The following is a 27878-nucleotide window of genomic DNA, read 5'->3' as shown; positions in this document are numbered from 1 at the left end:
ACAGAGAGAGAAGCAGGGAGTTGGAGAAACAAGGACAGGAAACAAGGACTCAGGATAAACCCAGAGAGAGGGAGAGAAACCGAGGTAAACCTGGCTTTCTTCTAGAGGAAATGTTCACATGAGCTCTTCTTAGGAAAACAGCTTAGGGCAGGTACAGGAAGGATAAACAACCAGAACTATGAAGAGCAAATCCCTCTCTGTATGTCAAACTCCTGCATGGATTACAATAGACTGTAAATAAAGATGTATTCAAAAATCAAGCCAAACTATCCTGGAATATGGGCACTACCATCTGACATTGGATGATGTCATTTGGAGTCTGTCAAGCGATGGCAGAGTGGAGCCAAAGAATCAAGGTCCCGTTGAAAAAAAAGCCGTGTAATTATTTTGGTTGATGTCCAATATGCTAACATGGAGAAGGCGGGGTTTACCTAACATGGAGCCAGCCACCAGGGAGTGGGCGAGATGTTTTCACTTCCCTTTTTGGAGCAGCCATGTCGCCCATCTTTAAATACACTCTGTGATTACAACATCCATCATTTCAAAACGGCTAATTTAAAGAGCAGCCGGGACTTTTCCGTTCAAATAGAAAAAGTACCAGTGTGCGTCCTGTCACATGTTTTGAGCTTACAACACTTATGACGTCTTGATTTACCACATCTCACTTCTGTTTCCCCTATTCCATGTTACCGTTGACGGTTTGATAAGCAGATGCCCGATTGTGACACAAATTTCATTTGAAATGTATAAATATCAGTGTAAAAACATCGTCTTTCAGTGAAACTACCTGTTTCAGACATCACTTATAGCGCATGTTTACTTTTAAACTGCTCCTTTCTTTAACCGTCTCATCAGCGTTTACAAGAACTGTGTCGCACTACCTACAGTCTTTCTAATTCAGAAATAAATGGTTAACTAATCGATTAGTTGGTAATAAAATTCTATTAATAACTAAATCAAATAATCCCCAGTTCTTTGTAAAATGTGAGGATTTGCTGCTTTGCTTTGGTTTAGTCAATTCTGACATTATCACTATAACTGACTATATTAAAGACATTTTATGGTACGTGATCCATTGATATTCATAATGAAATGGAAAGTGGAGACTAAATTCTGATAGAATCGGTTTCAGCTCTGCAGAAATAAAACAAAAGCTAAACAGAACAATAAAACCTGAATGCAGGTGTTATTCAGCAGAGCCACGAGCAGCTCGTTCTGGAAGCCTGCGTCAGGGTGTCCTGCCAACAGGGCCAGGTGGCCCGCTTTGCATACAGGACGTGTGTCCTTGTCACACAGGTTGAAGAAAAACAGGCTTCTGAGGGGCAATGAAATGTAAAATAAATGTGAGAAGAATAAATTTCAAACGGGGCAACAAGCGCTGATCAAGACTACTTTTTTTTAAGTAGCTATCTTGAAAAAAGTTGCAATAAACAGGAAAATATTAAAACAACAATGCGGAATTAATCAGAATAGTCTGTGTCTTAATGTGAAAGGGTGTTTTTTTTGGGAGGGGGGGGGGGGTCTATTATTAAGCTACTTCCTGCCACATGGAGAGAAGGCATTTCCAGGGGGCCAAACTTTGGAGTCAGCAGAGCAAACAGGAAACATAACTCTGACCTGTCAGTGTGTCATATACACCACCCACACACACCCACCCACCCACACACACCGACACCCACACACAGTTCCAAACATTCTTGGATGAACCAAAGTCACTATCGAGCTGAGAAAGTGACGTGTCCTTGGTTGAACAGAGCTTTCACCATCTGCTTGTGCCTGCTGAGCTGCACTACAACGTGCACTGAGCCTCCATGACTAGACACACACACACGCGCACACACACGCGCACACACACGCACTCACGCACGCACACGCACGCAAGAGAGAGAAGGGATGGAAATGTGAAGGGTGCAGAAAGGTTGGGCTGATACGAGCTGAGACATGTTGATGTGTGCACGGTTCGGGTGGGAGTGCACAGTTTGTATGTGTGAGTGTGAGTTTCCTAGAGACACTGAATATCTGCAGCAAACAGAGAGAGGGCTTATGAAAAAGTGCCCCTGATAGTCTGTCACCCCCTTCACACGGAGCTAACGTGAACCCAAAAGCCTTAAATCCTGCTTTTTTTTTTGCGTCAGCGCTTTGAACAAAGTGCTCGGCAACAACACGAGGACAGACTCACAAACCCGTCAGACACACGAGACAGAACGAATCACAGGATTTAACTAAAGTTAGAGCAAACTTTACAACAAGTTCTCTACGGTGACTTGTCAACAGCATCCATCTTTACTGAACTCTTCATCCACAACAGCATAAAAACAACAGCAAATGTATTTTTCTTGATGACTAAATGCATTTTCTGTAGCTTCTTCTAACCAAGAGCAACGTTCTGGATGTAAACTCACTAAATTCAAGTCATCTCACAGTGCTCGGATTTAAAGATTCACCTTTTCAGACCACAGCTCATTTAAAAAACGTTTTTCAAAAATAATTTCAGCCCTTTGAGTGTGAATGTGCTTATTGTGAGTCACGTTGGACAAAAGCATCTGTTAAATGAAGGCAATTTAATATTAATTTCAGCACAAAAAGTCAAAGAGCTGTATCATGTTGTCTTAATACAAGCAGGTGTATGAATATTTTGCCTTTAAAGTCTAAAATGTGTCAAATTAAGATTCAAGTCGGGAACTACAATTAAAGAAGAAGTTATTAAAAGATGAAACCACAAATCTGACCGGGCCAACGTCACTGTTTTAATACTTTTACTTTTGTCAGTAGTAAATCCTGTATCCATCCCTTTAAAAAACAGAAAAATATGAGCGACGAGTAATTAAATAAATTAAATATGATCAGTGTTGGCCTTCAGAAATAGGTTTGTAGTGCGAAATATGAGATTTTTTTCCTTTAGACTGCTTTTTATTCCAGTTCCCAAGTTTTATTCATGTCCAAACAAAAAACTTTTTCTCAATGAAATAGAAAAAAGTCAAAACAACCTGATCTACATCAAACTCTTGTCAGACGTTCAGTGGCAGCTTCCACTCCTTCAGCCCGATTCTCACATTTCACTCCATGTTTACGTTTGATACGACGCCGTGGGAAATCGGTTTCCATCTCACGTTACAGCTGGAGAGACTTTTTAAAACGGGTCAGAGACGGTTAAACTCTGCCCTGGTGTGTACGTGGGGGCTGGAGCTGGCACAAGGCTCCAGGAGTGGCCAGATCATCGCAGGACGAGAGGAAGAAAACAAAAAATTACAGGGAGTCCTGTGGGAGTACAGCTGGAAGGGACACACCCTCTGCAGCTGATACGGTGGGTCGACTTCCTGCTGAGAAACTAAATGTTTTCTCACCGCCGCTGTTTGTCTATCACTCAATTTGTCCCTTTTTCTGGTTTAGGAGCGGCTCCCCGCAGACGTCACTGTGCTGACACTCAAACACTGTGGTCTTCAGGCTGTGCTGTGAAGTCGTACTGTGATGATCACCTCTCCCTGGGGCCACATTTACACGAGAGCAAAGTTTAGAAACACACAGAAACTGAACCGGGACCAGATAGTCCGGCACACATGAAGAAGATGAAGAGGAGGAGGGGAGGAAAAATAAAAAATCAATACCTCCAACTAACAATGGCTTTACATTCCTCCCTCTGTCTCACAGCCTGCAAACACCACTGAATAAGCCTATTTATACATAAAGTATTTTTTTTAAAGCTGATTTCCACTCATTCCCCTGCAGATATTAGGTGTTAAAGCTGCATCATGAGGTGTTTAATGGTTAAATAAAAGTGTAAAAGTCATGCACAGGCATTATGGCCCATGCATTGAGTGGTTATAATGCAGCTCAGTGGAATATTCCTGCAGTGTCCCACAAGGGAAATAACCCAGTTTTGTGGTTTTAAATGGTGAGTTTAAAAGACCTTATGGGATGTGATGGACTCTCAGTTATATTGAGATGTGGCGTTGGGATGATTTAACACTTTTAATTGTGGAGTTGTTTTTCTTTTATTGTTGTTGAGCAGCTGAGATGTGTTCACTGACCTGCCGTAAAACACACACACAGGCCTCGCGCTGGATAATAATCATCATAATAAAAAAAAGTAGACACACCCGATGTGTGAGCGGATAAATGTGATCAACACACCCCGAGGTCAGTGGATACACCGCCGGGGGAAGGGAGCTCCGGCACCGGGCTGTGTGTGAGTCCCAGCCCCGGGGCGGAACAGGCGACTCCCCCGGTTCCTTTATCCACTATTTCCTGTCCCCGCACAGCCATTCAACCCGAGCTCGGGGCGACAAAAGGCGGCTGCGGGAGGAGGCGCAGCCCGGCGGAGCGTTCACCTACCTGGACATAGTTGTTCTCGCAGTAGTCCGCGACCCGCGTGAGGTTCTGGTAACTCTCCACCAGCGCCCGCTTCCCGGCGGGGATCTCCTCCTCTAACAGCATTTGTAGCTCTGCCATCTTACATGTCTTCCCCCCGCAGCAGAGCCTGTGTTCCCGCTGCCTCCTCGGACTGAAGCCGCCTCCAGCTCCGCGGATCTGAACCGCAATCCTGCTGCTCCTCTTCCTGTGTGAGCTCACCGCCAAGATCGTGTGTGTTCGTGGGGAGGGGTCACTGCGACAGAGGGACCGGCTTTCAACCTGGAATCAGAACATTATTCTGTGATAATAAATACAAAGTAACAGGAGAAAATAGCTTATTTCTATTTTAAATATGTTCTGAATATGAATTTATATTTTTATGATCGTTTACCCAATGATTCATTGATCTGGTGCAGTTCCTTCATTCTGATTAACACTACACAGACGATGTAACATTTCAGTTTAATTTGTATTGATGCTAATATCTGACTGTGATGCAGTATGAGGGTCATATTGGAGAAAAGACAATTATGAGATGACTGTGATAAAGTTGTAATATTACAAAAGTAAATTTGTGATAAAGATGTACATAAAGATGTAATCGAAAAGAAGGTCGTTATATTCCAAGGATAGATTCATAATTTAATGAGAGTAGCATTACAAGAATAAAGTTATAATGTAAAGAGAAAACGTTATAATATAATAAGAATAACGAATATTAATCTAATGAGGAAGAAAGTCGTCATATTAAAAGATAAAAGTTGCAATTTAAGAAAAAGACCATAATAAAGTAATGATTTAATGAAGGGAAACAAGTCATAATATTACATGAATAACGTTGCAATTGAGAAAAATCGCATTACAAGACTTAACTTATAATTTCATGAAAAACGAAGTTATAATATTACAAAAGTGAAGTTGTAATTTAATGAGAAGAAACTCATAATATTACGAGAGTAAAGAAAAAAAGTCTTGAACCAATCTCACTGATTTTAAAACAGAGAAAACTTTATTGCTCACAAGTTCCCTTGAAATTTTAATTTAATTCATCAATAAATTAATTAATCAATTTCATCTCAGCAAATCTCGCAGCGAGTTGTGTTGCCCCCCCAAGAAAGAAGCAGAGTGAGACCTCTCGCTCTTCTCCCTCTTCCGCCTATCACGATGCCAACCTGAATGCAGAGTAGTGCATGCTGGGACATGTAGTGTCGCTCTCCTCCGTCGGCACGGCGCACAATGAACACTTTAAATTAGCGAACAACAAAACGTCACAAACACAAATCGACATTTCCCCACTTTATTTCCTGCGAGTTCCTTCATCTCGCTCGACGTGAAACTACATTTTTTTCTCCTGACGCCGGAGCGGAGGCTTGTGGGAGTTGTAGGAAGTGTCGTGGAATCCCCCCCCCCGCCCCCCCTAAACAGGAAAACTACAACCCCCAGCCTCCACCTGTGCCTGGCTCCACTCTGTTGATGGCGTCTGGTCGAGGGTTGAACGCAGGTCGCCTCCGGACGAACTGATCCCGCGGAACTCAACGGTGAGCGACGCCTTTTTCTACGCGTTTCCCGTAAAACACACCTGCGCAGGTAAATAGCGAAGTTTAGCACAGACGTGGACGCGGCCGGAGCTGTGTCGCATTTCGGTTCGTGTCCCAGATTTAAAAAAAGCCGAGAATCGTCCGCCTCCCACCGGCGGTGACAACACACTTGAAGCTAATCTACTACTTCAGCTGATCGTGGAGAAAGTGCGGGTGTAAACATGCCTATTAAGAGTTAGCATGGAAGCTAAGTTAGCCGCCAGCGTGTGTTTGTGACTTGTTGTCCGTGTCCAGGTCTTCTTATCCCGGACGTCTCGATGGAGGTGGAGAGCGTCAGGATTGAGGCGGAGGATCAGCCGCGTCTGATCCAGCGGAGGTTCGATGCCGCCGTGAAAGTGATCAAGAGTTTAGCCCCGGATGGTGAGTGCAGGAGACGGGCAGCAGTTCACCACCTACACCCCCCCCACCATCTCTGTTTATTAACCCATCCCCAAGGATCAGAACAACACGCAGCTCAGGAAGTCCCAAAACATCACATCTCTCTCATCAAGTTGTATTTACACCTGCACGTCTCACAATGGAATTGTTGTTGCTCTTGCATAGAGACACAGGACTGACATTAAAAGTTAAAAACGCCATTTAGTGTGTGCACAACTTATTTATCTTGTGCACACACTAAATAAGTTGTGCACAAAAGTAAATAACTTGTGCACACAAGATACAAGTAGATGTTCAACTTTGATTTTCACCTGCATGTCTCACACTTTAAATTCTTGTTGCCGTTGCACAGAGACACAGAGATTGTCAGGACTCATGTTGAGGATACTGAAGGAAAACAGGCTCAGCTGAAGGAAGGATTGTGTTTCAATCCTAATAGTTAGATATTAACTGCGTGCACAACCTATTTATCTTGTTGCACAGATAATAACTTGTGCGCACAAGATAAAAGCCTTTGGGGCTCCGTACAATAATAAATGACAGAAACTAGTTTTTCCATACTTGATTTTGGGAAAAATAACCTTTGTTTAAGTTATTATTTTTCTGTCGGGGCGTTTCTCAGCTCAAAAGGATAATTACCTCTGTAAAGACGGTTTGTTGCTGTTTGTGTTTCTCAGCACAAACATTACTGAACCACAGATTTGGAGAGGATCCAGGTAGACATGCAGATCAGGTGTTTTTCTCCACTTCCTTTAACATGATGAGATAGGGCGTTAACTTCAGAGGAGGTATGTGCTCTCTGCGTGCACTTCTACTTATTTATAGCAAAATATTTTTTATAAGATAAAACTTCATTGACCCACACACTGGGATAATTCAGTTGTTACAGCAGCAGGCAGCTCAGAAGGAGGCACATCTAAAACAAAGCTTGTACCACACCCTCGGGCCAGTTTAACAAGTTCAACCCACAATTGAAACGCAGGGTTTCTGACTGTAGTCAGGTGCAGAGCAACAGCTTGGTCTGCCTGAGAGCTCCTGCGATTTAACAGGTTTAATCCACTTAACTCTCAGCGTGGCGTGCAGACACTTTCTTCCAGCAAGTAGACATGTAACAGATTGATCATGTTGCACAAGTTACCGTTCATAACTGGAATTCCTGTCTTTCAGGTCCCTTCCAGCCGTCTAATGACATGATGCTGAAGTTCTACAGTTATTATAAACAAGCAACCGTGGGCGCGTGCAATATACCCCGGCCTGGCTTCTGGGACGCAGTCGGCAAAGCAAAATGGTAACAAAAGGAAATGTACAATCAGTCAATATGTTATTTCTCACTTTGAATAATAACTTCTCCTTAAGAGCAAGAGGACGAGCACAAGTTGTCGTACACTCATGTATCAAAGCCTGGAGATTTCGCCTCGTGCTTGTTGCGCAACATTTGGCTTTTTACCCAGTTTGACCTCGCTGTGCAAAACACGACAGAGCTGCTCTCCGCTGGGTGTCCTGACCTGGCAACCCTCCATATGCTCAGGCTCAGGTTGTGTTGGTTGATCTTTGGACTTGTTGAAATACGACCCGGAATGTGACCTTTCACCCACAAAGCTCGGTGGTTTCTCTCATGCTATCAGTGCGTTGGTTTGATTTCTGTTTTTTTATGAGCGAAGGGTCAATTCGCTTTGTTTGGGGAGAGCTCTTCTCTCGCCTGTGAGCTCTTTGACACACAGTTAATAACAGGCACACTATCCTAAAATAACCTGACCTTGTTTACAAAGGTGAAAACTGGCACAAAACAAATTCAAGTTGACACAGACTTTGCACCAAACAGGACTTTTTATTTTCACTCTATGATAATAATTTGTATTTTTATGAAACAGGGATTCTTGGGATTCTCTTGGAACTATGTCAAAAGAAGAAGCAATGGTCGCCTACGTTGATGAAATGAAACTGGTGTGTTTTCCAACTTTCTCTTATAGACAATGCAATTTTATTTCACACTGTTAACATGATGTTAAAGTTAAACCTTCCTGTAACTTGTTGCAGTATTTAAATTGCCTTTGTTTCTGTGTTGGATGCGCAGATCTTGGAGGGCATGCCCATGACGGATGAGGTGGAGGAGCTCCTCCGCGTCCTCGGCCCGTTCTACGAGCTGATCGACGAGAAGAAAAAGATCACGCAGATTTCCGACCTGAGCACAGGTACGATCTGCTCTCCTTCACTTTGTCTGCGATTCCTGTGACAGCATGTGGCGCTAAACCTGTTTTATAATTTGCCTCCTGTCAATTGCTCAGCCCGTTTGACACTGTTTGCTAGGCAGCTGGAAGGCAAGTACACAACTCCGACAATACCCCAGTCTGGTGGTTTAGTTCTAGCACACGTGTGATGTTGTAGCTCAGAGGCTGTTAGTGCTTATTAGCAGTCATGTTACGTATGTTTACTCAGCACATTTAAGGTTTCTTATGCTAAATGGATTCTTTCACTTGAAAGTGATAAATTCAGGTCAAAGTACTTAACATGTTATCCTTTACTTTAAATCAGGACCATAAGTACACAAGAATTTTGTTCAGCATTAGCTTGTTTGACTTGACTTTAAATCTGTGTTTTATTAACCTCATGTAACCTCTGAAAGGGTTTCTTTAATTTACTTTAAAGTATTATTGACCTTAAGCATTGTCCTTTTAGTTTTTCAGCCTCATAATTAGTTCCCTTGTGTTGCACAGGTTTTGGTTCGATGCTGAATTCAATGCCATCGAAGAGCATCGCTAAGAGCATCGTCAGAACCATGGAGATGAACGGCACTCTGGAGACTCGGCCTGCCAGGCTCAAACCAAAGGAAGTGAAGGAAAGGCCAGAGGAAGAAGCACAAGAGGAAGATGATGAGGAGGATGATGATGATGAGGAGGATGACGACGACGATGAGGAGGAGGAAGAAGAGGAAGAAGAAGGAATAAGGGAGGTTAGAAAAGGTAATAAAGTTATTTTTAAAAAACAACCTAATTTCAAGGTGTGTCAGGAGTGAATATTGAACTCTAACTCTGCGGGTTGGGGTGTGTCAGATTTAATTTCAGACAAAAAATCTGCAGCTTCTCAGCCAAAGAAGAAGAGTTCAGCCAGGAGACACAAGGGGCCGCTGTCAAATGGCAAAGTGGCGAACGGAGTCGCCCATCTGACCAATGGGAGTCATTCCCTGAACGGTGTCCACTCCACAGGGGGTCCAGTCGGCGAGCCTCTGCTCAACGGTCACCATGCAGGTAAGGAAAACAAAATCATTGTATTTTGAAACTGTCCCGTTCTGTTTGGACTCGCATCATGTGATCAGATCATCCGCTCAGCTTCACCGCCAGGCGCCAAATCTTTTTAATGGAGTAAATAAATGCTCCAGCTGAAGTGGAACTCCAAGCCCCCGATTAAGTGAACGCTGCTTTCACCCCCATGTGACCCTGTTAATTACTTTGCAGTTTTAATTCACAGTGCACTGCAGAGAGAGTCTGAGCTTTTTGTCCCCGTTTCCTGTCTCAGATCCCAGAGCCGACGTGTCTGGTCCCCATCACGTGGCCAGTGACTCAGACAGTGAAGTCTACTGCGACTCTGTGGACCAGTTTGGCCAGGAAGAGGCAAGTGACCCAAGAAAAAAAACACAGATATGGATTTATCATCTTTCTTAAGTGAATCCCTAATTTTAATGTGCATCTTCTCCAGAACCCCGACCATAACCAGTCTCTGGATGACCTGGATGAAGATGAGAACCACGCGCTGCAGCCACTGGAGGCAGCACAGGGAATCCAGGAGGATGTCCAGGGACCACCAAAGGCCATCAGGTGTGGAGGAGAAGACGGAGAAACTGGTGGGACGATGTCACAGGGGCAGAAACTGGATTCAGACATGCCAGACAGCTCAGTGGTCAGAGGAGGACGAGGTACGGTTGATATGAAGTATTCAAGATTGTATATAAATTATAATTTCATATTTAACAGGAAAATCTAAATATATGATGACTGTTGACTGCAACAATGGATGGAACTGCTCTTAAAACACATTTTGTGTCTCAAAATTTAAAGTTTAAAACCATTTAGCATTTTCCAGGCAAAGATGCAGGAAAAAGGAAAAACGAGGCATAAAAATCAGTTTAAGTGAAATCAGTGAATTTTACTTGAAAACTTGTTAATGATGCTTTCAAATATATTAATTATAAATCTTCTCTTTGCTTGTTAGGCTCCAGGTCTGCATGCCGCAGCTCTGGAGCTCTGATGCCCATGCACGGTGGTGGAGATGGGGACCGGGGCCGCTGGGGGGGGGCAGTAACACCTGCGGGGAACCTGGATGAGCAGATCGTCGTGGCGCTGGCCCGACTGCAGGAGGACATGCAGAGCGTCCTGGAGAGGCTGCACACGCTGGAGGCGCTCTCTTCCAGTCAGGTCAGGACGATGTGTGATCACACCCACTGTTCCCAGGAGGACACTTTACAAAACAAAATTAAATTTCCTTTTTCTTTTCTTTCTTCAGGCAAGACCAATGGCTCTGTCTCCAACTTTCCCATCATCCCCAGTGACTAAGAGGAGTCAGGTAAACAGACTGAATATATAATGGTTAACTGAGGGTTGAATCCCCCTGCAGCGGCTGCAGGCTCTTAGCTGTGTGTGTCTTCCCCCCCGTTCTTAAATGAGAACTTCTGAGTTCCGGTTTCATTTAAAATAATGTTGATTCTTTTGTCTTTTTTTCCCCCCCAGAAGCCATCCTGGTGGCCTTTTGACATTTCTCCGACCAGTTTGGCCTTCGCTGTGATTTGGCCGTTTGTGGTGCAGTGGCTTATCCGCCTCCTCCTGCAGAGGAGTAGAAGGTCATATTCTACAGAACAATACATAAAACACGACCATGAAACCTAACATCACCAATGTAACTCCTTGTTTTTCTTCTTTTTAAACAGACGAATCAACTGAACCTTCCTCCAGTGTAACCGCACCCCCCTGCTTCGACCCACAGCCCAAGTAATTTGCTTTTGCACTATGAAGAATGCACCTAGAGTAACGAGTGGGAGGAAGATGTCTCCCGAGTGAGTCGTTCTGTGGATGTGGAATAAAAAGAAACATGAATGTGTGGCCTCTGAGCCTTTGATCATAAAACACGATACCACTCGTACTGGAATCTCTTTCTCGGTAAGAAAGAAGCGGTTTGTGTTGCTAGGGACGACGTCACAGTCGGGATATTGTCCGCGTGTCCAGACACCAACTGCAGCAGCTCCTCCGTTTTTCCCCGTAACCCAAAGCTTTGCTGCACAAAGAAAGGCCTGATACTTTTGCTGTTGTGAGCATAGCGCTTAATGTGGTGAAATAAATTTTAACTGTTCACTTTTATTAGTTGCCCAGGCAATGCTGCTATGATATAACTGTAGCCTAGAAGGGAGTATTGAATGTAATAATATATTGATGTGTGAGATTCTTTTTAATTGTGAGAATAAGTTATTTATTGCTTTTAGACAAAGAGAAGGCGTCGCTGGGCAGATGCATCGGTTTAGGTTTAAAGTGAACGCAACACGTCGTTAAACGTTGAAGTGTTTTCATCGCCCGTCCTTCAGCACATCAATCTGTTCCCAAATAGAGAAAGTGCCTCAACATCACAGGTACATTCAAAGGTGGCATTATGATTTCATACATTCTCATATTGTCGCATTACTGTTTGTATTTCTTGACCAATTAAACTTTAATCAAACTACCTAGTGAGCCAGGAGCCAGATGTGTGATAATTAACACTAGTCACTGTCCGTGTTGTTTATGCCGCCATGTTCTGTGTGTTGTTTAATTTAAATGTGTGATACGTTTGTATGAATATTGTGGAGAGATTTTTTGAGTTGATGTTAATCATGAAACGATAGCAAAGCATTAAGATCTGTACAAATTGTATACAATATCTGTACAGTTAAAATGATTAAAATGCAATATTTTAATTGCATTCCTGTGTATTATTAACATAGAATATTATATCATATTTAAAAAGGTTTGCATCTGCAGCAGCATCAGTCTCTGCAGAGCCTTTATGTTTTAATAAAAGAAGTAATAGTTTAACTTTCTACTGAAATGTGCGAAGGCTTTCTCACCTTCTCTGCCTGTGGACAGAGTGGTGTCTGCATGTGATCATCTAACGAGCCGAAAATAAAGTTTTCATAAAGTGTTTGAGTTCGTCCTGATTCCTTCACATAAACGGAACAAACTTCCTGTTGCCCTCGGGTCAAGTTTGACCCATTTCTTCTTCAAGGTTTCTTTAATCCAATTGCCATAAAAATAACAGATGGTTCCAAACTACGTTCTTCACAAATAAAGACCAGAGTTCCAGACAACACACAAACACACACACAGAAACAGATCACATATGGAATTAGGTTGACAAAATAGCTGTCAGACGTAATTAAGTGATTTATAAGGAGTTGATGCAAAGACAATACGAGATGTTCAGTTTATCAGCTGATATATCAACAAGACTGGTGCACATTAGAATGAAAGTACATTGCATCCAGCTCACAAATGTAATTAAGGATACTTCGGTTTCCTAAGTAGTTAGAAAGCTAAAAGTAAAAATGAGTAATAATAATAATAACTTACTCCCTGAAATCAGTATCGACGCCCATGTCAGTTTAGCATGAAAAATAACACCACACAACACTTAAGATTTCAATGTCTGATTCTGTCATTGTGCTGTTATTTACCAGAATAAGACACAAAGTCCATCATGTTACAAACATTTTATTTGTATTTTCCTTTTTTCTTAAAGTGAACACGATAAAAATGTCCTAGTGAACTTATTAAAACAAAAAACAAAAACAGTAGTGTGGCAAACGGAAAGTGAAGAATGACATCACATCAACATTACAGGTGACATAAAAGCAGTTAGGATCCTGTCTTAAAACAACACTAGATGCTATTCACAAGATTTACAAATAAAATACACTATTTATGAATATATTAGGATGTTTATCTCAGCAGCACTAAGCCGAATACAGGGGGCCCCGCCCACCCAGGACCCGCCCACCCAGGCCACTAACAGACGAACAGAACAACAACAATGAAGTGTATCTGCACAGAAACTTAAATTTACCCTCAGGCAGGAAGTGCCACATTTAAATTAATATACATAAATATATATTTGTGTTTAATTAACTTGAACAACACAGAAATCAAAGCCTGTCGTGAGCCAAAGCAGAAGCAAACTGGATTTTGCTAAAAGAACCTAATTTAAGAACTACTGTGTATAATATTGAACACTTTAGATTCAGCTTGTGTTTGATTCCTAGTGTCTTAGTGTTCCAGTGATTGCACAGATTTAAAATGTTTTAAAATATATTGCTGTATCCGCATGAACATTGTATTTAATTGCATGATGGCTCTGATTTTTCACACACACTCACTTCAAACTTCCCCAACAGCCGAAAACCTGTTGACATCTGCTTTTATAAACTGAAGCCAGACACTGCGATGTGCTGAGCGTTGTTTCTTGCGTCGAAGTACGAGGTGTCGGTCTCGTCCGTGGGCTGAGGTATGAAAGGCATGGGCTGGTTCTGCAGGTTGTCCCAGTCCAGGCCGTCTAACAGGGGGTGGCGCTTGAGTTCTGGTGGATGTGAAAACAAATTAATTCACATCCTGTTTCATTTCTCGTCTGTCTCGTAAGTGTCGAAACTACTGTTTGTTATATTTGATGAATTAGGAGTTTAACTGCCAGTATGATGGGAAGGGAATTCTTCTTTATTAACTCACAGAGGAGGTTTTGTTTCCGTCAACGCTTCTTTTGTATTTAGTTTTTCTTGGCAGGATTACGCAAAAACTACTCTACCAATATGCGTCACATTTTGTGGAGGGGTGGGGCATGACCCAAGGAAGAAGCAATCCAATTTTGGCATGTTCAGGAGACTGCTATATACGAGTTTGTGTAATTTGGTGCCGATCCAGATGAAAATCCAGATCTATTGAATTTAAATTTGGTTTCAGTTGACAAACTAAATCAATCAGGTGCATTTTGAATAAAAAAAGTTGTCCTCACCCTTCAGACCTGCTCGTTTCGTCATGTCCATGGTCAGAAGTATTTCAATGGCAGTTCTTGAATTTTCAGACAATTCCTCTTCGTCCTCGGGCCACGGGATGTCTGACATTTTGTTGAGGTGATAAAAGATAAAACAAAAGCGTCAGTATGCTTATGAGCTCATTTCTTTCCAAATCAAAATTCGTTGTTTTGTGGTTGAGGTTCGAAGGATCGTGAAAGATCTGGATCGTGACAACCCACCTCTGTTGAGAATATTCTGGAAGACCAGCTGTGGCGTCTCGTCGTTAAAGGGCGGAATCCCCGTGAGGAACTCGAAAAGGCACACGCCCAGCGCCCACCAGTCCACCATGAAGTCTGGATGAGGGGGGGAAAGACAAGTTTCACACAGCTGCTGACTTCCACAGTTCTCCCTGTGAGTCCCTGTTAGAGTGTTCACTACGTGTTCACTAAGAGTACTGCGGTGGCAGAAGCAGGGTCAACGTTAGTCTTTGGGTGGAGGGAGTCAATTTATGGACATTTAACTTTCCTCACATTTCATTCACACGTGGATTTGAAAGGGTGATCAAATTTCAAACAAATTCTACTTGGAGCCTGGCCCTGAAAAATAAAACATCTACCACACGCTAATCTCGATATTTGTTGATTTCTAAAGAAGTACTTGTGCTTCTCAATAACTGCACGGATCAACGATTACGGTTAGTGTGGACATCAGCTATAATCAGGTTAAGAAGGAGAAACGCTGCCGAACAGGATCATTCATGTCACAGTTTGACTGGTCATGAATTCAAAAAGCCACAAAGCTGCCCTCAGCGTGTTGACGCATCAGTGAATAATAAGTTAAATCAATAACCATAAATTACTATTATCAGCTGACATGTTGTCGAGTGTCAAACATCAATCCAGAGCCCCAGCACACTGCATGACACCAAATGTAAGAGCAGAGAAACCCGCCCAGTTGAAAGCATCTCAGCCTCAGAAAACCTGATTCCCCAACTGTTAACAGCGGTGGAAGCTGAATGTTAAGACATGACCCCACTTATTTTAGCCTTTGAGATCAAACATTTGAAAAACGTCATCCCCTTCCCTCTGATCAGGCCCAGAGTTTGTTTGCCAAAACAAAAAGGTGGAAACAGGAACAGGGAAAACAGGGAGATCAGCTCATTTCCTGTAGCGCATTAGCAGCCGGGCCAAACATGCAACTAAGCTCACTTGCAACAAAACAGCCACTTTCATTACAAACTTACCGCACTGACCACTTCCTGAAACTAAAAGAGAAGGCCTGTCACAAGGGCTACAACATAAAGCATCCACTGTCAAAACCATAAGACTGTGTGTGGCTATTTGTGATAATAATGTGTTTTTGTCATATATGGCCTTTAACATTGTCCCTCTCTTACCGTGTGGTTTCCCCAGCAGAAGCTCTGGAGCTAAATAGTCAGGGGTCCCTAAGATGGGAGCGCCCTCCACAGGCAGCGCGCCCCTGCGGACACTCTTCGGCGTCCTGAAGGGGGTGTGGGAGGTTGACATGGCCTGAGGCGTCTGATGAGAAGAAGGAGGAAACACAAAGATCATAAAAAAAAAGGTCTGGAAAAAACTATAAGAAATATATTAAATAAAAGTCCATTGGGTTGTGTTACTGTGTCAATTATTACACGATAGATGTACCACGATCAACTAAAAGCTACAAGAGAGCCGCTGATTCCTTCCCTGAGCTGTGACTGTTTAGGAATGAGGAGAATGAACTTGTTCCTACCTGACAGAGAGAGCTGTTGGAGCTGACTCTGTTCTGCACTGGTGTTGCGGCGCCACACGCCGAGTGATAAGAGGCTGATGTGGAAAAGTCCATGGCCTCCACAGACCCAACACTGAGTCTGGAAACCCCCGACATGTTGGAGCGGTTAATGGAGCTGCAGTAACTACGGAATACCACGACGTTCCGAGGCTTGAGGAACGAGGGAGACTGCGCCGCACGGCCGGTGAGATCCGGGAGCTGGTTAAATTGACTCAGTTTGCTCACAGCAGAGGGGGTGTGTGGAAGTGATTCAGTGATGGACGAGTCTGGGTTTTCCTCTTGACCCTCAAATAATATCGAGTTCCCGATTTTGGAGCACTTGCTCAGTTTGAGAGATGAATGGCTCTCCATTGTGAGAGAGGTTTCGTGCATGGACCCGTCAGAGTCCAGACTCAGGCTCCTGCAAATGTCACTGTTTCCAGCAAGTGGTGACGTGAAGCTCGAATGAGACAAGTCTTTGGCTCCATCTTCAAACAAGTCCTCTGCCGGCTCTTCCAGTTCACAGAACAAGGTTTTGGCCACAGCGATGGGACTGGAGCGCTTCGGGACTCGTTCGTCAGACAACTCAATCCCCTCTGTGGAGGCCATGAAGCCGCCGATCTGAATGGTGGAAAAAGTTCCCGTCAGGCCACTGTGAAACCTTGTGGTCTCTTCTGGAATCTCATAGCATCTTCTGTAGTCTGTGTTACTCTTCTTGGCTTGGATTTCTAATGGCTCTGGACTCTTCTCTATTTCTGAATATGTTCTCTTCACAGACGAGGGAACCACAGTGTCACTGTCCCCTGTCGCTGAAAGACAAATGCCCTCCTGAGCCGTGGAACCAAAAACAGACTTCTGTTTGTTGCTATGAGGCATTTTTTCGTCAAGTAGGTCTGGATTTGACTTTTTGGGCAGATTGCTGCTGGCTTGAGCAGAGAGCAGGAGGGCTCTCAGTTTTGTGGGTGCAAAGTCCTGTTTAGTTCCTCTCCTGGTGTGTTCATTTTCTTTCTGAAGAAGAGAGGAAAAAGGGAAATTATTCTCACAATAAGGGACGATTGCAGAACGATTAAAATAAACCCTAAAATAGGATTGGACACTTCACAATTTCAAAAAATGTAAATGTTTGATGATTTTAAAGTTAGAGCTCCATGAGCACTGACCTCCTCGGTCTCCCACAGTGGACTGATGCCTCCTTCAGTGTCGGTGGTGCTGCCTGCACTCATCGTCTCAAACCTTTTTCTGGTCTCCACGAGCGTGGGAGACTGATTTTTTGCCAGATTGTGAGGACTAAACACACTGTTGTTAGGCCCTAATGGAGATGATGCAAATACAAAGAAAAATTCGATCAGACAAGCAGCTTTTTAGAAATAATTACTCAAAGTTTACACATCAGTCGCTCCGAAAGGGTTTTAATACTTCAACATACCCTTTTTCCAAGGGTACTGAGAAGGGGAGAACATCTGATCTTTCTTCTTCATCATGGGAGAACCAAGAGAGTTATTCTTGTGTCTTATTCTGCCACAGGAAGCAGGACTGGAAGCAGCAGATGCGCTGCAGTGACGCTTTCCTTCCCCTGTTGGTGTATTCTGTATTTAGAAAAATAAAGAAAGAGTAATTTTTTAATAGAAACTATGCGTGTAAAGTGGCCATTACCTCATTCAAAAAGAAATACTTACAAATCCAAGGGAGCTGATCAAGGACAGGACTTGACCCGGCGTGCGGAAATAATCTTTATTTGGTTTAGCCAAGGACGGGGTGGTTAGGATGTCCATAAGACTCAGCTCTGAAATAGAAAGACCATAGACAAAATAAAGGAAATGTTAATAAAATAAGCAGCAGGAATGATTACAATTTATTTAAGATGATTGTACGTCGTACCTCTGTCAAGCTTGACTTTAGAAAGACCAAAGTCTGTAAGTTTGATGTGACCTTCATTGGATATGAGCATATTGTCTGGCTTCAAGTCCCTGAAAAGATAAATGACAGACACAATAAATGTCAGCAGAGGATTCATCAGTGAGTGTTATACTCATTCTATGAGTCCTAAAGACATAGTATCAAAGTACCTGTGGATAATACCATGACGATGAAGGTAATCTAAAGCCAGAGCAACCTCTGAAATGTATTTAACAGCCATGTCCAGGTCGAAATATCCGTAGATGTGAAGCAGAGATTTGACATCTCCACCGATGAGGTACTCCATTACCTGCAAATAACAGAAAAATACAGATTAAATAACAATTACCTATTACAGTGAAGTTGGTTTTAGGTAGTTGTGGGGAAGCAATACAATTCAGAAAGTGTTTGGAGTAAGTGGGTCATGTTGATTTTTAAATAAACAATAGGAACCAATAACAAAAGAATAGAAAGGGGTGTGTCTATTATCTATGCTAATAGTATTCAGCTTAGGTTTGGAGTCAGTTGGTCACATGACATGGAAGCTATTGAAAGAAAATACGTTTTTGAAATATTATTATTGATATAAAACACAAGCAGCATCAAAATACAATTTAAAAAAAAGAGTGTATCCTGTTTATCTGTAATTATACACATGGTTTGGAGTCAGTGGATCACCTGTCATGGAAGCTATTGGTTTTCTGTATATATATATATGAAGTGGAAGAAGCACTACACTCTACTGGGTGGATCCTGTGTGTGGGGCAGTGGTCCCACTCAGCAGTAACGTGTCTCAGGCTGTTCTGCATCACTGGGTTTTACCAGATAGATCTTCGTGGACGTCTGGAGGGAATAAAACAGGTGGACGATGAAGGGACTTTTGCTCAGAGCCAGCGCGTCCCTCTCCGCCTTCATCTGTCCCGTCATGTTCTTATCAACCATGTCCGCTTTCTTCATGGCCTGGAGGAGGGAAACACAGATTTGATCAGAACAGGTTCGGTGGGGGGGTTCAGTTTCTGCTAGGGGCCCCGAACACACTCACCTTAATGGCGTATAGCCGCGCGTTGGACTTCTTCCGCGCGAGGTAGACTTTCCCGAAGGCTCCTCGGCTGACGGGCTTCAGAACCACGAAGTCCTCGATCGAAGGCGCTCTGGGAGCATCCACCGTTTTCCCCTTTCTGCCGGAAACGTGTTTCTCGTCCGCGTCCATCGTGTAAACTCGTCTCGAACGAAGCCTTCAGCTCGAAGTCGACGCTCTCATGTCAGAAACAACAACCTCGGGTTTGTTTTGAAAATTTGAAATTTCCGCCGTTCGTTCTGCGGGGGGTCCCTTTAGGCGTCCAAATCGACTGCCTGTACGTAAATCATGACGCGAGCCCCAAATATGCGCAATAACGAAAATATAGCCGTCTTTTAACGCAACATTCTCACTTTATTGATTTGAATATATGACACAAAACAGCTGTTGAATGAGAATAAAAGCTTTACATTTTATTTTTGATAAGGCAGTTCGCAACGCGTTGTAATTTGTAATAACAAAATGTTTTTCCCCCACTTATGTAGAACAACAAAACACACAAACTACTACAATTCATATGTAATTTATATTAATATTTACAATTTTAAAACAAATTTGCCGTTAATGCGTACTTTTTTTATTGTGTGTGCGTGCGTTCTTCCGCTGATGTAACGGCACACGCCACCGTAACCGCCCTGACGTCATTTTGTAGTCCACTTGACCTCGGACGCCGGAGAATCCATTTGCTGTTGTTAGCTAAGCTGCTGGAAGTTGAGCAAGAAGGAAAAAAACAAAGGGGACGACGCTCCTTCGTCTTCCTCACCACAGCCACAGAGGCGCGGCCCCTCGTACATCCGCCCTCCACCTTGTTGTTGTTTCTCAACCACCATTCGGGCTCAACAATGTTTTCGCTGTCGACGTCGTTTCAGCCCCAGCAGGTAAAAAAAAAAGCTACCGGATACAACCTTTCCCCAGCTAGCTAGCTAACGTCACTGCGCCATGTTCTGTATTTGAGCTGTAACGTGTGTGAGTTGTGACAGTGACAGCCTCCGTCGGTCCTTGTGTTTGTCTCCCAGCCTCGTACTGTCAATGACACGCTAGCTAGGCTAATGCTAGCATCAACAAGCCGAGGCTAGCTTGCAATCACGTTGTCTCGAGGGGGGTGGCTACTGTGAGGATTTAATCACAGGGTGTGTTTGGTCAGAGCTGAGTTCAAGTTTAATTGAAGGGGTATTAAAGTTAATCGTCCAAGGAGCTGAGTTTACATAAGTCGTACTTCTGACGTATGTGGCCCAGACGTCACCCTGTGTTTGCTGTTTGCCTGATGAACACTGACATAACTGTCCTGTCCCGTCTGGAACACTCACCTCAAGTGACCAGCATTTAAACACTACTTTCTGAGTCTCTGTGCATGGTTTAAATTTAAGATTGTGCAATGCATCACATGTTGGGAGCTTGTTCCTCACCCTCCTCCTCCTCCTCCTCTGTTGCTGTGTGTGTTCCAGATGATAGTGCCCCTGAGCCAGCTCATCAATGCCCTCCACTCTCTGAAGAACTCAGCCACAGCTTCAGTCCAGACTCTGCACAAAGACTTCACCCCAGAGCACAGTTCTTTTCTCAAGGAGGTGAGTTCGCTACCATGGATGCGTTGTATACATTCTCTCCAACTGTGTTCGTGAGTCAACAATTCATGATCATTAATGACTTTGGCCTGAACTTGAATATCTTCACACGCACACACACATCTTTAAATAGATCAACATTGCTGCTTTTAGACGTGCAGTGTACTCCAGACATTCTCGTGAAATTATCGAGAGGGAGCATCATGTGAGAACGCAAATGTCAGAGTCAGTGGCTCCAGACATTTTACTTAACTTTTCCCTCCAGCCCACTAGTAAAATATCTGGAGAATGTCCAAGTGAGCCCATGTGAGGATACAGCAGGAAAATGTCCAGAGGATTTAAAGCCAGCGAGTGGGTGTGTTGATGGCGTTTTAAACACGCAACAAACAAAAAATACATATGTCAGGATGAAAAAGAGATGTCATACATGTAGAAGACGCTGACAAAGATGTCAAATTGGAAAAACTGCGAGATTCGAGAGCTTTTGGCAATAATGGCAAAGACCGGACCCAATTGTCCACACATTTTCCAGTGTTGATGTATAAAAACGCATTGTGTTACTGTCTATATGTGTCTAGAAAAGAGAGATACCTAACAAGAATTCTTAAATCCTCTGGATGCCACTTACCCACTCATGGGTTATTGTTCTCTAAAAGGTGTAAATGAACCTACTTTGGTTTTCCTTTCTTCATAGCCCACTGTGAGTCTAAGGGACCTTGGCCTCTCAGACATCGGGGTGAGTCAGCTCGATGAGCTGGTCTGCAGGTTGCTGCCTCCACCAGGACCAGAAGAACCTCCGGCTGTTCCTTCAATATGGAGAACAAGTCATGTTTCTACAGACAGCTTCTTTCTCAACAAGCATGGTGAGAAGGGTGTTGAGCTGCAAGGTTTTGGTTTGACAATTTTGTTATTTAATAAAAACTAATTTTCACTATTTGTCTCACAGGGGTTTCCCACAGGAGATTGGGGGTGTTGGGCTCACCAATATTCCACAGACAATACCACAGTCCTCTAAAAGAAGCTTGCTTACAGCTACAATTCTTGCCTGGTAAGAAATTCAATTTGAATATTTGATCTGCTGTGTGTATTAAGGACTTGGCACTTGGGGCATTGATTGAAGATTTATGTTGTTCCATGTGTCTGTCTATAGTCTGGGTGCAGAGTCGAGGTTTCAAGACATTTAAAACAAAAGCTCGACGAAAGGAGTCCAGTTACGATGGTCCAGTGGAGTCTGAGACCTACACACCAGCCTTCATGAAGGTCGGCATGTTACTGTGTTAAAATTGAGGTACCATATTGTAATTTTCCATTGAATGAAGCTCACCAACCAACCCTTCCTGTGTTTCGCTCACAGGGTTTGCTCATGAGGGATAAAGGACCAGTGGTGCAATCGCTGGACCAAGTGGTACAAGAAAAGAACCTTCCAGTAAACCAGCAGGAGGCTTTCAAGACAGGTTTCACAGATGGGTTCATGAGGTCCCAGGCATATACACAGAGAACGCAAGGCATGTAGCTCACTCCCTCAGCCTTCAGGCACCACAGTTATCATCCACAAAGAAAAACATGTTTTCTTTTTTGTGGGAGGCTCAGTGGTGTACTGAGTGACAGGACTCTAACCTTTTCTCTGCTGTTTTGACAGACTCGCTGAGGAGAACCAGGTTGATCCTGTTGGTCCTCCTACTTGTTGGTATTTATGGTCTGTCCAGGACCCCCTTTCTCTCGGGTAAAGGCTCCTTTTCTGATGCTGGTTTGTTTCAGTTTTCCTTCTTTCCTATTCTTGCAAATCAACTCACAACCCTACATGCACATTAAAAATAAAGTAGAGCTTGTTAGAGTCTCCAAGCTTGGATAATAAAGTTGGGATCCTCTGGCGGCTTAGATATTTGATGTGGTGTGTTTACCACCAGGTTAATAAGACATGATAACTCTTTGAAGGTGTGCATTTAGGGTGCGGGTGATAAATCTGCTGGATACCACTGTGTACTAATGCTGAACTATCTATCAAATGTGCATGTGTCGATGTGCTGGAACTAGTCCAATAGTTGGAAGCGATAAATGTGGAAGAGCAGCGTACATGTGTGTCGTCATATTTACGTGTGTGTCGCAGTAAGCTTATTTTAATCAACCAACTTTTATAATTGTGAGATGCTGCAAAGAACTTGAGTTTTTCTAAAATCTCAATGTACTGACTCAGTGGTTTTGGGATTTCACAGTGAGGTTCCGCACCACATCTGGTCTCGACTCAGCAGTCGACCCCGTTCAGATGAAGAATGTGACGTTCGAGCATGTCAAAGGAGTCGAGGAGGCAAAGAACGAATTACAAGAAGTTGTGGAGTTTCTCAAGCACCCACAGAAGTTCACTGTTCTGGGTGGAAAACTGCCTAAAGGTATAAGGAACTGAACTTTCTCCACATTCTCCATTTTGTCAGATTTTTATCATCCCTAAATCCATTTGGCAAATTATCTTCTGCAGTTTGTGTTAACTTGTTTCCTCTGTTTTCCTCACAGGGATCCTCCTTGTTGGTCCACCAGGTACTGGCAAGACTCTCTTAGCTCGAGCAGTAGCTGGAGAGGCTGACGTGCCTTTCTACTATGCCTCTGGATCCGAGTTTGATGAGATGTTTGTGGGTGTTGGTGCGGGCCGCATCAGGAACCTTTTCAGTACGTTTTCTGGATGTGAGAAAATGTGAAAAACCAGTTAACGATGAAGCCACTCTACTACAATTTCTCCGTTTTTTTTTTCATCTTGCAGAGGAGGCAAAAGCAAATGCCCCCTGTGTCATCTTCATCGATGAGTTGGACAGTGTTGGAGGGAAGAGGATCGAGTCTCCTATGCATCCTTACTCCAGACAAACAATCAACCAGCTGCTGGCTGAAATGGATGGGTCAGTTCTATAGTACTTATATTTTAATCTTCATACTGTGACTACAATATTTCAGTTGAGAGTTTTCATTGCCTTACTGTTAATGTTCTGTTCTTTTACAGGTTTAAACCCAATGAAGGAGTCATTGTTATTGGGGCTACAAACTTTGCTGAGGCTCTGGATAAGTATGTCTTCATTTCAAATAAATAAAAATACATTTATCAAGTATAACAATGTGTTAAATAACAAGTATGACCTGCTGATGTTCTACATTATGCACATATAGTTAATGTCTGCAGAACAGTTGCAGTTTTATTGTTACTGCTCTGTAACCTTTGTCCTCTGATTGATCCTCAGGCTGTTTTGACCTTGTCCTACTTTCAGTAAATCGCTGTTGAATCAAATCTTTTCATTCAACCAAAAATCAAACGCATGAAATCGACTTGCATAATAATTTGCAAGGAAAATTACTTCCTATATCCAGACTATTTTTGACAATTGCTCTCAGTTCTACTTTTCTAATTCTATATCGGGAGTGAATACAAACCCTAGACTTTTTTTTTTTAATAATCTTTAAAACATTACAGCATGGGATATTTAGCACTTAGAATTTAAAAAAGGGCATCCCAGTAGTCTCATTTGCATTTGGGTTTTGACACAGTAAAGTTTCGACATTGAATATAATGGAAGATTACAAACACGCAAGTGTTACTCACTACAACTTTGTAACTACTTTTCAGTGCTCTGATAAGGCCGGGGAGGTTCGACTTGCAGGTGACGGTCCCTCGTCCAGATGTGAAAGGACGCACGGAAATTCTCAACTGGTACCTGTCCAAGATTAAAGTGGACGATGGTACGTTTCATCTTTTAAGACTCAAAATGTATATCTAAGAAAGCAGATCTTTCATCTTGGCAACTTCTGACAATATCACACACATTTGGGAGAAACAATAGCACATTTTCTATCAACTGAAACCATTTTTAAAGCATTAAAAGCTGTAAACCTGAGAGAACACTTTTGTTCACCATTTCTGTGAAGGACACCATTGTCTTCTGATCACCTTTATAAAGAAGCCATTTCTGCTGTGTGTTGTGTTTTAGTAATGGATGCGGAAATCATTGCCCGGGGCACGGTGGGATTCTCTGGTGCGGAGCTCGAGAACCTGGTCAACCAGGCGGCCCTGAAGGCAGCAGTGGACGGGAAAGAGATGGTCACAATGAAGGAGCTGGAGTTTGCTAAGGACAAAATCCTCATGGGTCAGTACACACAGCGTTTAGATCTGCTCCGCAGCACTCGCATCACGTCACATGAGACAGATTACCTAGACCCGCTCTGGTTAAGAGACGGGAAGAATGTCAGTGAAAGAACATGAATGGAAGCAAAGTAAAAAAGTTTGAATCAGCTCTAATCCTTCCATTGTTTCCCTTTCATACCAGGCCCTGAGAGGAGGAGCATTCATATCGACAAGAAGAATAAGACAATCACCGCCTACCACGAGTCCGGACATGCCATCGTTGCCTATTACACGAAAGATGCGATGCCCATCAATAAGGCCACGATCATGCCACGGGGACCAACTCTCGGCCATGTGAGCATCTTTCTGTCACTTACCAACATATCCAGTCGTCCTCGCCAGTACTACAACAAACTCCATGTTCTCTGTTTCCGTCGTCCAGGTCTCGATGCTCCCAGAGAACGACCGCTGGAGTGAAACCAGAGCGCAGCTGCTGGCTCAGATGGACGTCAGTATGGGTGGTCGAGTAGCAGAGGAGCTCATTTTTGGAGACGACTACATCACCACCGGTATGAAATTAAGAGGAATTGATTTGGTTGATGTGTCTGTGTCAGTTCTGTTGTGGTACCTGCAACGGAACAGCTGTAAAAAGAAAAAAGAAAATCTTGTAAAAGTTCCTTCTACGTGTGTCTGTACTGCAAAGACAAATCTGTGCAGTTGTGTGGTTCGTATGAATTTGTGGTGTCCTCTGCATTAATGCTTAATTTTCCATTTTTATCAGGTAAAATTCCTTGAATGAAATAAGTTCTTTGACATTGTTTACATATTGCAGTTTATATCTGATAATGTTGATAATGCTGTGTTTGTTTAATATCACTCTTCTTGTAATTGTTCATTTCAGGAGCCTCCAGTGACTTTGATGGTGCAACCAAAATAGCAAAAATGATGGTGACCAGGTTCGGCATGAGTGACAAGGTGAAATTTAAATTTAAATTTACACATGAACATAGAAGAAAGACCTTATCACAAAAAGTGCTCTTCTGGGACTTGAAACTATTTTTACTGTCCTACATTACTGCAGATATCTGGCTTGAAATTTATCTAGGCAGTTATACTTAAACTCAGACTTAACCCACCAAATATCAATTTACAGTGTTTAAAACACAGTGTTTGTTCAAAGCAAAGTGTATATGTTAGTTATGAATGCATAGTTTATTGTTTATACTCGTAAGAATATCAGCACATTCTTATCAATGTGCTTTGCTTTATTCCTTCGTTATCTCTGAGTCACTCACAGTTGCTTTTACTGTAATTTGAATTCTTCAGTTACTCATTTCCCACTCGCTGGTCTCCACCAAGGGAGCATGGATGTATTGTTTAGTTGAAATCAGACCTTTAGACCCCTCACACTATTATGACATCTAATTACACCTGAGACAGTGGAAAGTTCTGTCTAACTCTTGTCCTGTAAAAACTCTTGAGAAGTTCTAATGTTCATTTAACCTGAGGATGTAATTTTGTTGTAGCTCGGTGTCATGACCTACGGGGACGTAACCAAGCAGAGCCCTGAGACACAAGCTGCCATCGAACAGGAAGTCAGGGTTTTGCTGAAGGTGAGTTCGCCACAAACTCAAATAAACCCTCAAACTTTAATATCAACAACTTATTCATTGATTTCTGATTCACCAAATGTTCTATTATGTCCAGGACTCGTATGAACGCGCTAAAAACCTCCTGAAGACTTACAGCAAGGAGCACAAGAAGCTCGCCGATGCCCTGCTAGCACACGAAACTCTGGATGCCAAAGAGATCAAGTTGGTGCTGGAGGGCAAATCACTGGAGCACTAGATACCTCAATAGACATTTTAGACTCTTGTATCATGTACATATGAAGCTGTGCAATGGAGCACAGGCCTTTTGGAGGCCTTTGTATTTCATTTGTTTGTATTCTTCTGATTATCAATGTGAAGTTGACACTGAAATGATTTGTTTCCTCCCCTCATGTTAATTTTTTTTCCAATAATTTCCTGTAGAGAGGACTTTTGAGTTTCACAGTGATTTTTAAAACACATCAGTCAAACTGGTTAAAAATGTTCTCCACACAATTCACAAAGATCTGATGTGGCATTAAGAGCTTGGACTTCACTGTCGAGACAAATGACTTCTGTAGTAGTTTTATACATCAGAGTCATAGTGGGACACAGATCATAGATAATTAAGATAAAAAACAAATTTCCCGTGTGTGTCTATGTCTCATTTTAAATCTGTACAGACTGGTGAACACCATGAGACCTTAAAGTACCTCAAAATAGACTGTTCCATGTAGTTATAGACAGATACAGCTGATAATTGTTCATTGTTTAATTCACCATATTTCTTTTCTCTAAATGATGTGCTTCATTTGCATTTGTTATATCTACTGTATGATCTTATTTATTTAAGTGCCCAAAGGTGTGTCCTCTTTTTCTGCAAGTAGTGATAGACCATCATGTTGTATTCTGAGCCCACCTGTGTAAATGAGGGGATATGTATATATACTGTGAGAGTGTACATGGATTGGCTTTGTGCTTCTGTTTGTTCCTTTAGACAATGGCCTTCTCGAAGCTCAAATAAAGATTACTCTTACTTAAACAACACACGAGTTTCATGACGCGTACATTCATTTGTTTGATTTCTTGCAAAAAGCTGCAAACTTTAGACTCGAATGTAAAATAGAATAGAAAATATGTTGTTGTTGTACAGTATCAAGATTAAGCAGCGATCTGTCTCCGCATTCACTCGAATACGACAAACATTAAAACAAACATAAAGAAATTGATTAAATTAAAATGTACAGGTGTAAGTTATGAAAACAGGGAGCTGGCTCTATTTCCTTTTAGAGACGCAGGCCAATCAGATGACTTTAAAAATGCAAGTACTACATTCTTGGTATACACACCCACTTGTCAACCGGCCGAGAACAAAAGCTAATTGATCGCAGCCTCATCTCAACCTGCGATTAGTGCATTTAGTTCCACATGAAGCCAACAAGGCATTGTTGTGGCCTCTTACTGTTCCACTGATGCCTGACTAAATATGTATAAAGGGTAGAGCAGCTCTGGCTCTGACCACAAACCAGGACTAGACA

General features: G+C 42.6%; 4 protein-coding genes and 1 long non-coding RNA gene across 19 annotated transcripts in view; 3 read left to right on the top strand and 2 right to left on the bottom strand.

Moving 5' to 3' along the window:
* abi1a (abl-interactor 1a) overlaps positions 1 to 4560 on the bottom strand; it is a 39536-nt gene extending 34976 nt beyond the window's left edge. For 2 of the 10 annotated variants that reach the window (XM_034572986.1, XM_034572985.1), the window contains exon 1: positions 4333 to 4559. In XM_034572986.1, the coding sequence (XP_034428877.1) occupies positions 4333 to 4449 (117 nt within the window). In that variant the 5' untranslated portion in view covers positions 4450 to 4559. Of the gene's footprint in view, positions 1 to 4332 lie in introns of all 10 variants that reach the window. The other 8 variants (XM_034572991.1, XM_034572989.1, XM_034572992.1 and 5 more) reach the window with 6 other exon arrangements.
* On the top strand, positions 2944 to 3690 carry LOC117754220. Its single transcript, XR_004612367.1, has 2 exons — positions 2944 to 3304; positions 3391 to 3690. It is a non-coding gene; the product is annotated as an uncharacterized LOC117754220 (long non-coding RNA).
* A 1231-nt stretch (positions 4561 to 5791) lies between the features above and the next one.
* On the top strand, positions 5792 to 12487 carry acbd5a (acyl-CoA binding domain containing 5a). 2 transcript variants are annotated; one of them, XM_034572994.1, is made up of 13 exons: positions 5792 to 5888; positions 6183 to 6308; positions 7494 to 7614; positions 8198 to 8270; positions 8401 to 8518; positions 9041 to 9286; positions 9377 to 9571; positions 9840 to 9934; positions 10020 to 10236; positions 10533 to 10735; positions 10824 to 10883; positions 11048 to 11157; positions 11245 to 12487. In XM_034572994.1, exons 2-13 carry the CDS (start codon positions 6206 to 6208, stop codon positions 11255 to 11257), a joined length of 1554 nt encoding a protein of 517 aa, XP_034428885.1. In that variant the 5' UTR covers positions 5792 to 5888; positions 6183 to 6205; the 3' UTR covers positions 11258 to 12487. The 2 variants fall into 2 exon arrangements, with proteins under 2 accessions (XP_034428885.1, XP_034428887.1); XM_034572996.1 differs by having other exon boundaries at positions 5806 to 5937.
* Positions 12488 to 13038: 551 nt separating this feature from the next.
* On the bottom strand, positions 13039 to 20513 carry mastl (microtubule associated serine/threonine kinase-like). 3 transcript variants are annotated; one of them, XM_034572954.1, is made up of 14 exons: positions 19986 to 20513; positions 19055 to 19365; positions 18835 to 18972; positions 18183 to 18322; positions 17995 to 18083; positions 17793 to 17899; positions 17543 to 17702; positions 17277 to 17425; positions 16099 to 17124; positions 15743 to 15884; positions 15590 to 15610; positions 14586 to 14699; positions 14346 to 14447; positions 13039 to 13916 (listed from the first exon to the last, which is right to left on the bottom strand). In XM_034572954.1, the coding sequence occupies exons 2-14, from the start codon at positions 19220 to 19222 to the stop codon at positions 13759 to 13761; spliced, it is 2514 nt and encodes an 837-aa protein (XP_034428845.1). In that variant the 5' UTR covers positions 19223 to 19365; positions 19986 to 20513; the 3' UTR covers positions 13039 to 13758. The 3 variants fall into 3 exon arrangements, with proteins under 3 accessions (XP_034428845.1, XP_034428844.1, XP_034428846.1); XM_034572953.1 differs by lacking the exon at positions 19986 to 20513 and having other exon boundaries at positions 19055 to 19424; XM_034572955.1 differs by lacking the exons at positions 15590 to 15610; positions 19986 to 20513 and having other exon boundaries at positions 19055 to 19424.
* Positions 18991 to 27386, top strand: LOC117754188 (ATP-dependent zinc metalloprotease YME1L1-like). 3 transcript variants are annotated; one of them, XM_034572968.1, is made up of 18 exons: positions 18991 to 19968; positions 20536 to 20655; positions 21347 to 21515; positions 21599 to 21700; positions 21803 to 21912; positions 22007 to 22157; positions 22292 to 22375; positions 22866 to 23039; positions 23161 to 23313; positions 23405 to 23537; positions 23639 to 23701; positions 24257 to 24369; positions 24618 to 24773; positions 24954 to 25105; positions 25194 to 25320; positions 25653 to 25726; positions 26278 to 26364; positions 26459 to 27386. In XM_034572968.1, exons 1-18 carry the CDS (start codon positions 19933 to 19935, stop codon positions 26597 to 26599), a joined length of 2145 nt encoding a protein of 714 aa, XP_034428859.1. In that variant the 5' UTR covers positions 18991 to 19932; the 3' UTR covers positions 26600 to 27386. The 3 variants fall into 3 exon arrangements, with proteins under 3 accessions (XP_034428859.1, XP_034428860.1, XP_034428858.1); XM_034572967.1 differs by having other exon boundaries at positions 19731 to 19968; positions 22292 to 22399; XM_034572969.1 differs by lacking the exons at positions 25653 to 25726; positions 26278 to 26364; positions 26459 to 27386 and adding an exon at positions 25533 to 25561 and having other exon boundaries at positions 19730 to 19968; positions 22292 to 22399; positions 25194 to 25395.
* The last annotated feature ends 492 nt before the right edge of the window (positions 27387 to 27878 follow it).

The sequence above is a fragment of the Hippoglossus hippoglossus genome, chromosome 20 (genome assembly GCF_009819705.1).
Source record: "Hippoglossus hippoglossus isolate fHipHip1 chromosome 20, fHipHip1.pri, whole genome shotgun sequence".
NCBI lineage: Eukaryota > Metazoa > Chordata > Actinopteri > Pleuronectiformes > Pleuronectidae > Hippoglossus > Hippoglossus hippoglossus.
This window is presented reverse-complemented; position numbering and strand designations above follow the sequence as displayed.

Excerpts from the sequence above, each read along its gene's own strand:
- acbd5a (XM_034572994.1), top strand. The coding sequence starts at position 6,206 with ATGGAGGTGGAGAGCGTCAGGATTGAGGCGGAGGATCAGCCGCGTCTG. Across the intron at positions 6,309-7,493 it reads CAAGAGTTTAGCCCCGGATG|GTCCCTTCCAGCCGTCTAAT; the intron begins GTGAGTGCAGGA and ends CCTGTCTTTCAG. Across the intron at positions 7,615-8,197 it reads GCAGTCGGCAAAGCAAAATG|GGATTCTTGGGATTCTCTTG; the intron begins GTAACAAAAGGA and ends TTTATGAAACAG.
- LOC117754188 (XM_034572967.1), top strand. The coding sequence starts at position 19,933 with ATGTTTTCGCTGTCGACGTCGTTTCAGCCCCAGCAG. Across the intron at positions 21,516-21,598 it reads CTTCTTTCTCAACAAGCATG|GGGTTTCCCACAGGAGATTG; the intron begins GTGAGAAGGGTG and ends TTTGTCTCACAG. Across the intron at positions 24,774-24,953 it reads TAAGGACAAAATCCTCATGG|GCCCTGAGAGGAGGAGCATT; the intron begins GTCAGTACACAC and ends CTTTCATACCAG.
- mastl (XM_034572954.1), bottom strand. The coding sequence starts at position 19,222 with ATGGACGCGGACGAGAAACACGTTTCCGGCAGAAAGGGGAAAACGGTG. Across the intron at positions 17,125-17,276 it reads CACTGTGGGAGACCGAGGAG|AAAGAAAATGAACACACCAG; the intron begins GTCAGTGCTCAT and ends TCTCTTCTTCAG. Across the intron at positions 14,700-15,589 it reads TTCAGGAAGTGGTCAGTGCG|ACTTCATGGTGGACTGGTGG; the intron begins GTAAGTTTGTAA and ends CCCCTCATCCAG.